Source organism: Nyctibius grandis, chromosome 2 (genome assembly GCF_013368605.1).
Source record: "Nyctibius grandis isolate bNycGra1 chromosome 2, bNycGra1.pri, whole genome shotgun sequence".
NCBI classification, from domain to species: Eukaryota; Metazoa; Chordata; class Aves; order Nyctibiiformes; family Nyctibiidae; genus Nyctibius; species Nyctibius grandis.
In genome coordinates, this window is record NC_090659.1 from 123094537 (window position 1) to 123110198 (window position 15662).

Sequence of the window (15662 nt, forward strand, 5' to 3'; positions counted from 1 at the left end):
CTGTGGAAAAGTTTACAAAGAACAACAGAGGGAGGTGGAACATCTTGGTAAACAGAAAGATGTGATCATAAGAGCCCCAGAGAAGGGACGGGACATTCAGGACAGCCTACTACACGCAATTATTTCTTAGCTTTGAAACAAAGAATATAATTCACCATGAGATAACTCCTTAGAGAAAGTCAGCAATACCTAAAACTCCTTTTCACCTGTCTTTATATTCCTCCCTACAAGCTACTCCTGTTGTATGTCGGAATTCTCCCCCAATGTTGCCAAGTCTACCCATCCATCCACCAAATTACTGCCACAATCTATCACTATATAAAGTACTTCACGTCTTGGGCCTAAATCTCATATGAAACTTAAATATAGCTATAACCACTAAGATCTTCCCCACAGATTTCTCATGATTCCTAACCCCCACATCCATGAATCACAAGAAATTCCATCTGCTTTTTATACTTCTGTAGTTGAAATTAACTCGTCTGTTTCAAACAATTACATCCATTGCCACTTATGCTTATTGGCTCCAGCCTTGCTGGTGAATCATCTGTAAGCAAAAGAAAAATTGTTGAGGTAGCAGTTGCTTGCTGCAGGATCGCATCTTCTACTCTTTGCACAGCCTCATGACAAAAAGTCTCCGTGTACAGGTTCTTCAGGATCTCAAGGTCTAACCTGTGCTGCTAGTGATTCCTTCCAGACCAGTACATGTGGCTCAGCGTTTTGCTTGCTGGGACAATAGAGTTGATTAACTGAACTAAATTGTTCCTGTTTAATTGAGATCCCTTAATGCTATCAAAGGTTCATTCCAGGCTGTTACATGCAAATTAAGATGTGAAAACAAGTGACACTTAATGATGAGAACATTATACGGTTTGCAGCTGTACGGTGTATTACGTCTTTGGTACAAATTGTCTCCACTTGAAAGCTGTAGAGGATGCAGGACTACAGCGTAGGTGGCTGGTAGTAACAGAAGCACTGATGCAAATGTTGATTGAGGTGCTAAACTGTGAGCCTGAAACTTGTATAAAGTGGATCTTAACTAAATGCACAGTTCAAAGCAAACCTCTTGCTCTCTCTCCAGTGTAATTGCTTAGGTGTAAATAATACCTATCTTGGAGAAATGTAGTGACAGCTCTGCTTGAAAGGCATGGAGGAAGTGCTGAGTCAGATCCTGTGCCACAAAGAAAGGGCTTCAGAAACCCACTTGCTGCTGGGAAGTGGGAAGTTCTCCCTGATTTCGTGTTTCTCCTTTGAGCACCACTTCGTTGTCCGGCCTAATTTAGGACTTGGTTTTGTTTCTGCAAAGCTCTGTTCAGAATTGGTCTTGGCTAGCAGAGATCCAAGACCACTTGCTATCCCACTGTCACCACTTCACTCACTGTCAAGAAACAGTGTCACTGTTCCAGTAGAAATCTGGGGAAGATTAAGCCTTCCTTGGGCCATGTGTGTGAGGCTGTCAGACATAAAAATAAGGGTGACATAAGGGTGTCAAACATAAAAATAAGGGTGTGGTATTTGCAGCAAACCCAGAACCTCTGTAGGCTTTTAATCAAACCAAGCATCAACACATTCCCCATCTGCTGTATTTAGTCACTTTTAAACTAGCCCTTAATTCCCTGCTTGCACAGGCCAAGGGAGAAAATAAATTCCTGTTCCTTTTGTATTTGAGCAGTAGCCAAGAATTACGGTGATGGGAATCAGTGAAAGCAACCTGCAAACTAGATTCTTCAATTTAAAAAAATGTTTAAATCCTGTACTTTAAGTTTTAAGACTTATCCTCCAGTTGCAACCAGAACATAAATTGGTGTCCTATTGCTCCTGAATTTGTAGTAGTTACAATACACCTGCTGCGTACAGGTTGTTTCTTCTGCCTTTTTTTTTTTTGTAGCTCCTTTGGCAGTGTATAGAACTGATAGTCTCGCCAGTTGATTATCCTGCTGTCCTGCTGTGGGTGGAATTAGTTAAAAACTTTGGTTGAGTAGCCTTTAGGACCCAAGTAGAGGCTGCTTTTGCACCCACTGTGAACCATTGCCTTTTACTAGCTGTCTTCTCCTGACTGGCACAATTTTAATCCTCTGACTAATGTCTGGTGGCTGCTCAGGCCCACACATTCTTTGGAAATGGTGGAAGGGAAGAGAGTAGGAATCTGTTTTTAAATGAGACTTGAAGAAATGTATCTTGAGTTAGAAGGAAAATGCTTTTTGAAGGCATATGATCTTTGATTCCTAGACCTCTTAATCCTGTAGGATTTGTGTTTGTTTATATGTTCAGCTTCCTCATTATCTTTGCTTGGTTTTGGGCGTACTGATTAGTCTGTACATAGCTTTGGTTGGGATGTTCCCATACTAGGACTTGGAATGGGGGAGAATCCCTTCCCTTTCTGCTGGGCAAATCAGTTTGGCTAAATACTTTTAAAATGAAGTACTGTAACAGTGAAAAGAGAGCGGTAAGCAGGGATTTTAAAAAAATAAATAAATCACAAGACAGTAAGAACTCCAGAGAAATCTTCTGCACTTGAGACTTTCTACACCTGAAAAGTATAGGTTTGAGGAGAAACTGCCAGAAGTGTGAAAACAGCCAGGCAGACCCTAACCCACATGGAGATCATCATCAACACCAGCTTGTGGATTTCTGCACCTTTGGTGGTGCCTGCCTTTGGTGGAACCCTGGAGGGGGGAAGCCGCTTGCTTGTGCTGCCTTCTTTAAAGTAAATTTACTGAAAACGCCAAAAGAGCTTTGAATATTGAAAGCTGAGTTTTAGTAGAATGCAAAGTAGGATGAGGTAATTTTTGAAATAAGGAGAACTCGGATCAGCAAGGTGAGACAGCGCATTTTATTTTAATTTAATCTGAGAATAGTTCCTCTGTACCGGGGTTCTCAGCATCTCAGGGCAGATCCTTTCCTCATATTTTTTCTTTTTTTTCCCCTTCTGAAGTCTAAAATTCTTAGCAGCTTTGTACTTTGCAAGAAACTTTACCCAGTCCCCCTCTGGTACTGCTTCCTATGAAATCTGCTTTTCTTTTGTCTTTGTGACCCGGCTGCATGTCTGTTCCCAGCTATTTTCAGTAGCCTCCCACTCTGTCTGCAGTGTTGAAGACTCTCTGCTTTCTGGGTCTCTTACTCTGTCTTTTCCACTTTGCTCCCTGGAAAGTTTCCTTGTTTGACTGTCCTCAGCTGCTGTGGGGAAGGTGCAGGCTGCCTTACGCTCTGGAGGAGTCTTTCTGGCCCAGGACACTCTGGCTGCTATGATGAGGCCCTGGACAGCCACTTTCCCTCCTGCCTAGCCACAGCCTTTTAAAAGAACTCAGCATGCAGGGAGTTACAATGCACGACAGCGATATTGGCATTCAGAGCTCATTAAAGTAGATCTCACATGTGTTTTGTATTGCCTGTGGCTTTATTCCTTCCCGGGGACCATTCTCTCTGTGCATGGAGCGCTGCGCTCTACCTGTTGGCTCCAGCAGAGGTAGTGTGTGCTCTGTATCAGGCTTGTCTCTTCCCACCCACATACCTTGTTGCATCTGGGTGTTGTTTGACTGAACCCAGGGTCTGGATCAGGCTGTTTCATTATTTGAAAGGATACTTAACTGTAAACCCTAAGAACCATCCAGATGTTGTTGTCTAAAATGTATCCAGTGATCAGAGATGGTATGGTGTTTGGTTTTTTTGCCACCTGCTCACAGGAGTGAATGTAAAAAGTTTCTAGATCCCTGAAGGGTGCAAGTGCATGGCTGTGCCTACTGTGGCATAAGAAATATGTGCCTGCTGTTGAAGATGCAGAAATTTACTCCTACTCTTCCTTCGGTACTGCTAAAAAATAGCCTTGTCAGCACCAAGGAAGGCTGGGATCTGCTGGGGAGAAACACAGTTGAATGCAACCATATTAGTCTGTCAGGTATTTTCCCCTTTAGAGATGTGTCACAGTCTGGGAGGCAGCCAGTCCCTGGGAGACTGGGACTTCAGAGAGGTGCTCAGCAGGGATCAGGACAAGCTGGAACTGAGCCGAGGGAGGGCTTGCTCTTGCATTTTCTAGCTCTCCCAGTTTCTGCTCATTTCTACCTGGTTCATCTCTGACTGTAATTCCAGTCCATATTTATGAGATGTTTGTCTCGGCAGAACCAGCTGCTATTGCCCAATGCAAGTCCAGCTGATCAGAATTAGGACTGGAATTGCAAGGAGGACTTCTTGGAAGTTATGATTTTTGCAGTAGTTGTCTAAAAAGGAAAACTCAGTCATGTTTATCATGGGACATCACAGAGGGCAGGTCTGGATTAAAGATGTGGTGCTGTGAAGCTTCAGCAGCATGGTGGTGTGGGCCTGGGCTAGAGCTACAGCAGTGATTTCTATGAGCTTTTCAAGTTGTCTCTGATCCCTTCATGCATTTGGCTTGCATAGAGTGAAAGACGGAATCAAACGGTTTATACTCTCCTGAAGCTAAGTGCCTCGAGTAAAAGTTAATACAAGACTGACATCAAAGGGGATAATTTTAAATTAAATCATTAGACATTTGAGGAGATGCAGAACAAAACAGGTACTAAATCCAGTTGTTCTCGTATTTAGAATGAGAATAAGAAGCCTTTGATGTTGACGCCGGATCCTAGTATGTTTGTAGCACGTTTACTCTGAGACGTGAAGATGTTTCATACAGATTCCCCCTCCCTCTTTCTCCATTGTAATTTGGGTAGTTTTCAGCTAGGGAATGGAGGGAACTTGAAAGTAAACACATTATTCCCCCATACTCTTTTATCAAGTAGGTATTTTGGGGTTGAGAAGTGGGAGAAAAGTCCATCTAATTGAAATAAAATCACCACAATGTTGTTGCTTCATTTTGCTAGTCATGGACATGAAAAACAATCATCTCGCTCAGTGTCAGCAGTGAAAGGATAGCATCACCTACTGTTTCTTATTTGTCTTCTCCAGTGACTGTGGTTGTTCACAACAAAGAAGCAAGCTTGATCTAAAAGACTGAGCATAAATGTGGGGCAAGGGCACTTGAAAATATTGGCCTAATCCTGTACTTGAATGTGTGAAGTGGAGGAACCACCTCAAGTGGGTTAGTCGATGTTTGCACATGTGAAATGTGGTGTTGCTAATTATGGGATACCTCCTTGCTGAAAGGATCTCTTCTGAAGGAAGAGGGAGGCATTTCACTTTCGCTGCGTGGCAGGTGGATTGACTTTTGCAGCTCACAACACCTGTTCATGAAGCTTTGTGTCTCAAAATGGTTGGAACTAGATGATCTTCAAGGTCCTTTCCAACCCAAACCATTCTATGGTTCTATGAAAATAAGGGAGAGGAAGTGGGCAGCTGTGGAGAGGCGAGGCTATTTAAATTTTACTTAAGTATTGCTATGTTCACTCTTCACCTTCTGTTGGAAGCCATCCAGGAGCTGACACACATCTCAGATCTCTAAGTGGCCTCTCAAACTGGCTGCAGGTTTTTATAAGACCAGTTGAGCTGTAGACTTTCTCACACTCTTCCTCCAGTCACTTACTGTTGTGTCTATTTTCTCTTTGCCTCCCTGAGATTACATCTGATTTGGAGAATGAAAAATGACACAAAGTCATTATAAATAAACCAAGCACCAGCTCCTGGAGACAGCTGTATCCTGTTTGTGGATTTGGGGGGGAAGTGTTGAGATTTCATGGCTGATTTCTTCTGTTCTTTTCCTGCTTCCAGTCTGTCTCTTTCTTGTTGTTTAGAAGTTGCATCCTACAGGATTAGGTGGGATTTTTCACTGGTGGAACAAGGAATGTAGCTTGCAGTAGGAGAAGCTGAAGTGGTACATGGCTCTTCTCTTTAGTGTTTTGGACGTGGCTCTGGGGCTGTGGTATGTGGATGTTTGTATGTTTATTAATATCCTTATTGTTTTTGAGCAAATACTTTGGGTTTATTTGAAGAAAACAATAGGGGCCTGCTTCTACATCCTTGGGTGGTGGTGTTTGGTTTTTTAGAACAGCAAAAACCATGAAACAAAGGAAGCAGTCCTGGGGTTACAGTCACAAATTGTCATATTTCCATTGATCTCTGTGGAGCAAGGCAAGCTTGCTCTGTAGTGTGATGTTGTGAAGAGATAAAACTGCCTTGTGATCTGAGGTCTTTGGCAGTCTCTGTTTTATCTTTGCGATGAGCAGCAGACCTTTTTGAGAACAAAAGCAACATCTTCCGACTCATTGAGAAAAATGGCAGGTTGTAGAATATCAAAGGCTGACAAACAAGCCTGAGCCTAGCAACCTCCCTGTGACAAAGCAGGTTGGGGAGTAGGGTGGTTGGAGGTGGTGGCACACTTAGCTGAGCTAGCAACACTTAGCATAACTCCTAGGAACTACACGTGGAAAAGTGTGTGTTTCAGACTTACCTCAGACGAAAATATTCATCTGGAAGTGAATGTAGATCAGCCAAACTTCAGATTAGCTTCGAAGTTTCTGTCTTCTGAACCTTTGACTCCTCCAAAGCTTTGGGATGACATTGAAATATAGAAAATGCTGAAACAAAAATCTCATTTATCTTTATGTTTTTTTAAAAGTCACAGAACTGTGACCTCTAGAGATCATGTAATCCATCTCACCGTGCTCAAACAGAATCAGCTAGAGCAAGTTGCCCAGGACTCTGTCCTGCTGCGTTTTGAGTATCTCCCCAGATGAAGACTTCACAGCCTCTCTAGGTAACCTGTTCTAGTGTATGACCACCCTCCCAGGTTGAAAAAAAAAAATTTATTCTTTTTTTCAGATGAAATTTCATGTGTCTTTTTTTAAATCTCTGCCCGTTGCCTCTTGTCCTGTCAGTGAGCACCACTGAGATGAGTCTGGTTGTTTCTTCTTCATTCCCTTCCATCAGGTCTTTATACACATGGATAAGATCCGCCTCGAGCCTTCTCTTCTCCAGGCTGAACAGTCCCAGCTCTCTCAGCTTCTCCTCATATGAAAGATGCACCAGTCCATTAATCATCTTTGTGGCCCTTTGCTGGACTCACTCCAATATGTCCATGTCTCTCTCGTACTGTGGAAGTGAGCACTTCACCCAGCGATCTTGGTGAGTCACCAGGGCTGTGCAGAGGGGAGGGATCCCCTCCCTCGACCTGCCAGCAGTGCTCTGCCTTACGCAGCCCAGGAGGCTGGTGACTTTTCTTGCCATGAGGGCTCCTTGCTGCCTTATGGTCAACTTGGTTTCTGGCAGGGAACTGGTGAAGCACAGTCCTTATGCTCGAATGACTTTTAAAGTGCTCAACACAGAGGTCTTCTAATTTTTCTTTTGTGCCTCTAAATTAAAAAACAAAAATATATCATCACTTAAATGGGACTTTTTTTAGTCCATTTTTCATAATGAAACGCTGAACTTGCTAAATTTTCCATTACTCATAGTTTTTTATGCTTAAAATATCTGGTGACCTGAAAAAACATGCAAAAGCTGAAATGAAATACAGTTTGTTTTTCAGTGCCTATATAATGTGTGAGCTGTGATATTTCCAACTCCGTCTTGTTTCAGTTCTGCTTTTTTTGAAGACTGAATAACAAGTCTTAAGAGGATATTGCATTCCTTTTTTTTTTTTTTTTTCTGATTACTGTTTGACTTTTTGCAACGGAAACAAATTCATTTGCTCATGAAAAGGAAACAACACTGGTGTTAAAAGTCTTTGCTAAAAGTCAGTGCACCTGACATGGAAAATACGCCTCCATTTTCTCATCAGACTTGAAATTGAATTTTGAAGGCAATGCTGTGTGAAGCGTCAAACTTCCAACTGGTACAGATTCTTCCCTTCCCCCGCACTGTTCATCTTGGTAGGAAAGAGTGAAAAATCAATACTTAGATTTGGAGACTGGGTTGATAGGCTGACATTTTTCTTTCGTATGTTGCTGGGCAAAATGTTCTTCAAAAGATGTTCCAAAGGGATTTTCATTTTGTATGTCTGCATTTCCTAGAAACATGAGATGTGGTTTCTCCACCTGCTACCAAACTCCTAGGTAGACAGAGCCTTTATGTGCTACTTTACCAAGAAGCCAAAAATCACAGGCTACTCTGGAAAATCTGCATTTCTACCACTCTTGGTCTCAGACTTGCTTGTAAAATGGTGAATATGTCCTTCCTGGCATTTTATTTTACATTTTGTTACCTCCTTCCTTTCTACAATGTGATTCATAATTCAGCTCATGGATGTTTAAACACATAAGTTACACAATTCTTTTCTTTGAGTAAAAATTTAGAGCTCTTGACATACCCACATACAAAGGCAAGAGGTGAGAAGTGAAGAGCCGTGTATTCTTTTAGCTTTGTATGAATTCTGTGCTGCCCACACAGTTTAAGGCAAACAGTCAAACTCCATGAAGCTGTGTCATCTTAACAAGTTAGTTCCCACTCAGCTGAACTGATACAACTAGTTACTGCAGATCCAATTTACTGTCCCTGTTAGTTTGAGAAATGTCTGAAAGAACTGTCTGTCCTTCCTCTGTGCTGACATGTCCAAACTTTCTGGTGACACCGAGGGTATGTGCCACATGCCAACTTGTTCTACAAGTTGTGATACCTACAGCCCATATCCTCATAGATCTCTGAAAGTGGAGGCGAGAGCTATGGTGTTTCCCACTTCAAGTACGGCTTTTCACTACACAGACACATTATTTGCATTGGACCCCTAGAAGGAGAAGTCCCCAAGAATACTTTGTCTTGTGGGGTTTTTTCTTAATCTGTTTTGCTTGAATAGGTTTTAGAGCCCATTAGCAGTCTGAGCAAAGATGGGGAGTGTTGTATTATGACTTACTACGCTGTCGGATTCCATCTCAGCAGTGTTTGGGTTGAATCTCATGGAATTTCTTAAGAGGAAAAAAAAAAGGGAAAATAAGCTGGGAGCTGTGCTTTTCATTTAAATACCGGTAGTCTGACTTCTTGCTCATTTTTTGACTTACAGACGTCAAATGAGGCAAAGGAATCTGCAGAAAAGACCCATTTCTTCAATGTTCCTGCCTTCCTGACAGTTTCTGGCCAGCTCCATTTGGAAGTGATGGCGGGGTGAGCAAAATGAGAAGTTTTTGGCTTGATCTGTGGGATCTTCTCAGTTGGTAATTTTGCCTCGTTGGTATCCATTAGATATCTGCCCCATGTATGCCAGAAATGAATTAAGCAGCAGTGGCTGGATGATGGTGTGAGAGGCCAGCTTAGGCAGGGGAAAATTAGATTGCTTTGTATTTCTGGTCTATGAACTAGTTTTAAATACTAGGAGTCTCCTTCTACTTGCCATGGATTGGGAATATTGGATGGAGACATAATCTTTATGGGAATGACTGTAGGATCATTGCTAATAACTGTAATATCTTAAGCGTCTTTTTTTTGTTGTTCACATGCGGCACGTCTCGGCAAGAAAATCTTTTTCATTTTAGCTGTCACATTCCTTTCTTCTTTTCTCCTTTTTTTCCCAAGCTTCCTTCTTCTGTCTCCTTCAGTCTTCCTGTTGTATTTCTTCCTTCTGCCAGTTCTCACTCCTCCTGCTTCATGGCTTTCACACTTGATGCTTTGTTCATTATAGCCACTAAAGTGATCACAGTCAAATAGTTAATACTGACTTTGATTAAAAAAAAATTGTCCTTAAGCTTTTAATGTTAATATTTCACTGAGATTGTTAGGGGTGAAAATGTCAGTCTGTCAGAGAGACAGTTCCCTTTGATTAGGAGGTTTGGTCCTCATCTACACTGAATTTTCCCAACAAATTAACTAAATTAGTACATTAAACAGATGGAGTCAAATCAGCACAATCCTTTATTTGAAGGCACAGCTTTCTGGGCTCTTGCAATGTGGGTTCTCCTCAGATGTGGTGCTTCAGCCCAATCACTGCTTGCCAGCTGAATGGCTGATAAAGCCTGTCAGAGGCTGTCTGAGGCAGGTAGCACTGCAGTTTGCCACTTGCCAAGGAGGTTTGTTATGCACTTATAGTGACTTTAAAATCACTTTTGAAGTGATTAGTTACTGTCCAGTGCAAATCTCCCGAAGATGAGAGTGATAAAACCCTAGCTTTAGAAAATTTGAACTTGGAAGATTTGCCTTCTTCATGTGGAGGTTCTAACGAGTATTTCTAGTAGTCTTAGTGTTTGCTGCCCATGCCTCATATCCAGTGTTGCCAAATAATAAATGTTTAACTGTTTTTTATTTAATTGCTGTTGCACAGTTTAATTGGCTGCTGGTAAATAGCTGCAGTGAAATTGTTTGAAGGGCAAGTTTTGCATATAAATCAAAAGGTGTAAATTTCTTCGGAAAGCTGTTTTCTGCCTGGCTTGTTCTCTCTGAGAGACAATGTCTCTTCTCAGACCACCTAGATGGCTGTGGTCTGCTGAAATACTCGAGCTAAACATTCTCAATGGACAGGATGTTTCTCATGTGGTGCCCTGGCTGCTGTGACAGAAGCACAGGTCACTTGGCAGCCAAAGGCTGATGCGTCATCTGCGACATTAGCTGGGGAAAGTTAATGAAGAGGTTTGTTGAACTGTAGAGGTGGTGGAGTTTTTGCATCCCTGAAAGAAGATGGGATGACATGCGTTTGTATGTGTTAGACTTAATTGACGGTCATGCGTTGTGACCTTTATTGAAAGATGTAATTTCACAAATCAAATAAGTCCAAATAAAATGTATGGATTGTAATGATTAACTTGAAATACAATCTCACTCTCTTACATCAGCCTGTTCCCTTTAAATAGTGCACAGCCTGCTCTGGGATTGAGCAGAAGACTAAACTGGGCAGATGCAAGACCTTTCTCTAGATATTTTTTCCATTGATATGACTCAGGTGCACCTTGCTCTCTAAGGATGGGTGGGTAAAAAAATCTATGCTCTTCAGCGTGCAATACATTACATTACAGCTTCATGTTCCTATTTTACAGTAGCGCGTTGTTCTTACAGGCATTTTAAATGGATCCAGTGCCATCTAAATTTAGATAAGCTGTTTATTTGTAATGGGGCATAGCTGTTCTGCGAACCTGCTCCTTTTATTTGTGTTTTCTTTAAGCACATTGAGTTTTTGAGACCTACAGCTCTAAGTGGTATTGAATCCCTTCAGTCTTCAAAAATAGATCAAGCTCTTCTAGATGCAGAAGCACCATAGTGATGCATCACAGTATTAACCCTCTACATACTGTGAAGCCCTTTAGATACTGTGAAGTTTTTATTTGTGGTTACCAAGTTGAGTCTTACTCTGTGAATGAGACTCCTACATGATCAAAGAACGTAAGTGCATGTTAGTAACCAGAGCGGCTTGGCAAACGAATGTGTTCTGGTGATGCTTTCAGAGTATTAAAAAGTGAGAGTCTCTCCCTCCCTCCAAAACAGAAATGTTCTGGTCTTTCCAATAAACAAAGCAACAAAAATTGTAAAGATTTATGTGTTTTGGATTTGATCCTATGAAATTTACCCTTTTGCTGCCTTCTGTTTTAGCCAGACTGAATTTTTCATGCCCAGAAAATGAACTATTCTTCAAAAATTCCCTTCAACTTAAATAAAATGTTGACTTGCTGCAGTTTTAAGGCTTTCAGAAACAACTGGTCCCTGAGAATTTGTGAGAGGAGACCAAGGTAGAAATGCTTGGGAGACCCTTCCCCATCCAGTCTTGGCCCATATCCTGTTGTCGCTTGCTGTGGGATGAGGGAGTGCAGAGACAGATCCTGCAGAAGTCCATTAGAAACCAGGGGTGGAGCAGGATAGATAGGAGAGGCAGGGAGGAATTTATCCATGGGGTTTATGTAGTAGGGAAGAGAAAGCTAGCTAGGCAGATGTGTCTGTTTAGAGTTAGCTTTTAGCTTTACAGAGCTCATGAGCAACCTCCAAGCTGTGGTTGGAAAAGTCTGGGCAGGGGAGGTATGGAGAAGACTTACCAGATGTGTCTGGAACCAACTCTTGCTGTCCTTGTGGAGAGTTCATCTGCAGCCCAGAGGGTATCATCTGAGTACTCGTGCCTGTGTGTTGTCCTGAGCTCAGGGCTCCATTTTACAGCAGGGCTGCTTGGTGCTATTCTCCTGATTACAGGAGAGAACAGCAAGCCATTTATAATCTGTGAGTTTTTAACTTTTTTCTTTGAGGAAAAGTGGGAAGAGAGGTGTTCCTGCGTTTATTGACTGTCTGCTGTGCTGTGTATGCTTGTTATTGAAGGCAAGGTCAGAAAAGTTCATCTTGTCTCTCGCTATGACATGACCATCCTAGTTGGCACAACTTCTCATTTCATTGTACTTCATCTTCTTGGTGACGGCATCTAGGTTGACTGCTCAGGGTGTCTGAATCATTGTCAGCTGCTATAAATCTGTAGGTTCTTTAAGGTCTCCAGAAAAGTCTTTATTCAGAAGTACAACTCTCCCTTTTAGTCTTCTCAGTCTCAGATGAGTCAGTAACCGATGTACATGGTAGAAGTTTGTAGGACTGTGTGTGTCCTGATAACTGATTTTAAATGTCATTGGTTTGCTCTGAAGTCCTTGTGGTATTTCCTCGCCCCATGATCCTTCAGTGAGGATAAAGGCCCCTCTGGGGACCTGAACCAGACTGGAGGGTCTGTGACAGCTGAAGATGATTCAGAGGCATACTGGGGACAGCCAAAACTAATCGTTGCCAAGAAGTACAGCTCACTGGCTGTATTTACTCATATTTTCTTTCTCTTTTCACCCATCTGCGCTTCCCACAAGCTCTACCTGCTCCTCTCCTTTTAGCCTCTCTTGATAATAGTTTACATCATTGTTTTGCAGGGATTTTCGTTGTGCCACATTTCATCCCAGGCACTGTCTGTTCTGCCCTTTGCATCACGCGCTTAACTAAAACTGCTCTTCCTAAAAGCTCTGGGGGCTATGCCCTCCCTAAATCACAGAATAAGTTCTCTCCTCGTTCCTTGCCCTCCCTAGCTCTGTTTCTTTTCTCTTATCAGGCCTTCAGTAGGTTTTTCCTCTCTTGTTTGTCTCACGTTTTCTTGAAGTTGCCTGAAAATGGGTAAAAGGCTCAGGGGCAACCTAATAGCAGCTTCCTAGTACCTGCAAGGAGGTTATCAAGAAGACAAGCCCACTCTTTGCAATGGTGAATGACAGGAGGACAAGAGACAATGGGGATAAGTTGCAACAAGAGAAGCTCTGAGTGGATATAGGAGGGAAAAAGCACTAAGAGATCAGTCAGGCATTGGAAAAGATTGCTGAGAGAGGCTGTGCACTCTTCATCCTTAGAGGTTTTCAAGACCCAGCTAGATAGAGCCTTGATCAACCTCATCTGGCCTTCTTGCTGACCCTGCTTTGAGCAGAAGACTGGACCAGCGACCTCCTGAGGTCCCTTCCAGCCTGAATTATTCTGTCGTGAGTTTATTCTTGGCTTCATTCTCATTTTCCTCTCCACCAATCTCATCCACAAGACCGTCTTGGTGAATTCTTTCTCTAGTTCACTTTCAGTTCAACATCTCTCCCCAAGACCTGTATTTTTCTGCCTAACTTAAAATTTCAACCTTTCATGCTGACGTCTGCCTGCTAATGTCTAGCTATCAAACTTGGGTTAGTTGAAACATAATTAATCCCGCTCCCCTCTCCTCAAGTACGTCCCCTTCATTTCTAAACCATCATGGATTTTGCTGCTGTTCTGCCTATTCCAGATATTCTCTGCAATCCTGCAACTGCTCTTTCTGGTTTCAGAGAGGCTCTAAAAAAAATTCTCAGTCACCCAGACCATTTTAGCTGTGTCTGCCTGAGTCTGAGGAGAGCTGAATGCAGTGAATTTCCTGTTGGTTTCAGAAGATACTGAAATCACACTGATTTCACTTTTAAAATGCCAGTACTTCAAAGCATGGAAGAGATGGAGAGAGAAAGCTGTCATTTCAGGTTGGTGTTCAAGAAAACACTGCAGAGCTGAAAGGAGATGTGTTTGAGGCCGCCTTCCATAAAAGAGGCTTCGTTTTCAGCAGTCTGGCAAATGCAGCCTTAAAATTTGATTCCAAAATGACTTGCTAATGATGTAACAGATTGCATTGTCTTCAAGCAAATATTTGCCCTACATTGTACAATTTTAAATACTTGTGAATGCAGCTGCAGGAATGATGGCCAGTTGTATAACATTCCTGTTGCTAAGAATTAACAAAAATAAGTGTAATTATTTATCTTGGATGCCTGAAAAAAATCTCTGACATTTCTTGCACAACATTTGTTTGAGTCTGACTCACAGCGCAGACTCTTATAATTAGCACGCTAACTTCCATTAATTAGGCTGACATTTAATTGGAGCTATAAAAAGCAACTGTGACATGTCTGGTTTTAATCAATTACCACATGCTTCAGTCTGGTTCATGACTGCTGCAGTGATTGTTAATGACTTCGTATTACTGGAAGGCTCAATGCATGAACTTGTAGGTATGACAGTGAGCCTCGAGTCGCTTGGCCGGTTGGAGCTTTACAGTCCAAATGGACATGCTGATGGTCCTTTCTCCTCTCCACTTTTTTGGGAGGGGAAGCAGGGAATTCCCTTGCAGGAAGCATGGCGAGTGTGCTGAGAGTAGCTGCAGTTCAGCCACGTTCCTGGGATCCACGCATGAAGGCCTGAGTACATCCCAGCAGTGTCTTGGACTATGTGCTCTTTCTTTTATCTCCTGACTGTAAAAATCAAGTGCATGTAGCAACAGAAGAACAGGTTTTATGCTCATCTGGTGAAAGCACCTCTGCAGAGAAGGACCTGGGAGTTCTGGTGGACAAGAAGCTCACCATGAGGCAACAATGTGCCCTTGGGGCCAAGAAGGCCAGTGGTGTCCTGGGGTGCATTAGGAAGAGTGTGGCCAGCAGGTCAAGGGAGGTTATCCTCCCCTTCTACACTGCCCTAGTGAGGTCACACATGGAGTACTGTGTGCAGTTCTGGGCCCCCCAGTTCAAGAAAGACAAGGAACTACTGGGGAGAGTCCAGCGGAGGTGTACAGAGACGGTCAGAGGGCTGGAGCATCTCTCTTACGAGGAAAGACTGGGGGAGCTGGGGCTGTTTAGCCTGGAGAAGAGAAGACTGAGGGGGGATCTTATCAATGCTTACAAATACCTTAGGGGCGGGTGCCAAGGGGATGGGGCCAGACTCTTCTCAGTGGTGCCCAGTGACAGGACAAGGGGCAACGAACACAAACTGAAACATGGGAAGTTCCATCTGAATATGAGGAAAAACTTCTTTCCTTTGAGGCTGCCCAGGGAGGGTGGGGAGTCTCCTTCTCTGGAGGTATTCAAAACCCATCTGGATGTGACCGTGTGCAACGTGCTCTGGGTGACCCTGCTTTGGCAGGGGGTGGACTAGATGATCTCCAGAGGTCCCTTCCAACCCCAAAGGTGTCATCAGCTGAAATTCACGGTCCTCCTTTTACAAGTAAGCTAAGATAAACCATTCTCTTTCTATCTGGAATCTAGTGCATTGTCCCTTTTCCTTCTCTGAATGTCTTGTCATCCCTGTTCAAAACAGTAGTAGGATCCGTGTCAGAAGATCGCAGCATCCAGGTTTGTGTAGGGCCTTGCAGCTCAGCTTCACGCGTGTGCCCAGACAAAACCGTGAGAGCTGCAGGGGCTTAAGAAACTGTGGCGTTGTGAGTTACTATAGGGCTGTTATAACCCTCTGCCTGCCTGTTTCCCCCGTACCATAGTAGCCACATTCATGGTGGCTTCTGCGAACTTGTTTCACTTTGAGTGAGGCAACCAAAAAGCCCGTGG

General features: G+C 42.9%; 1 protein-coding gene across 2 annotated transcripts in view; it reads left to right on the forward strand.

Moving 5' to 3' along the window:
* NARS2 (asparaginyl-tRNA synthetase 2, mitochondrial) overlaps window positions 1-15662 on the forward strand; it is a 57485-nt gene that overhangs the window by 9606 nt on the left and 32217 nt on the right. For both annotated transcript variants that reach the window (XM_068421273.1, XM_068421272.1), the window contains exon 6: window positions 8903-9003. In XM_068421273.1, the coding sequence (XP_068277374.1) occupies window positions 8903-9003 (101 nt within the window). The remainder of the gene's footprint in view (window positions 1-8902; window positions 9004-15662) is intronic.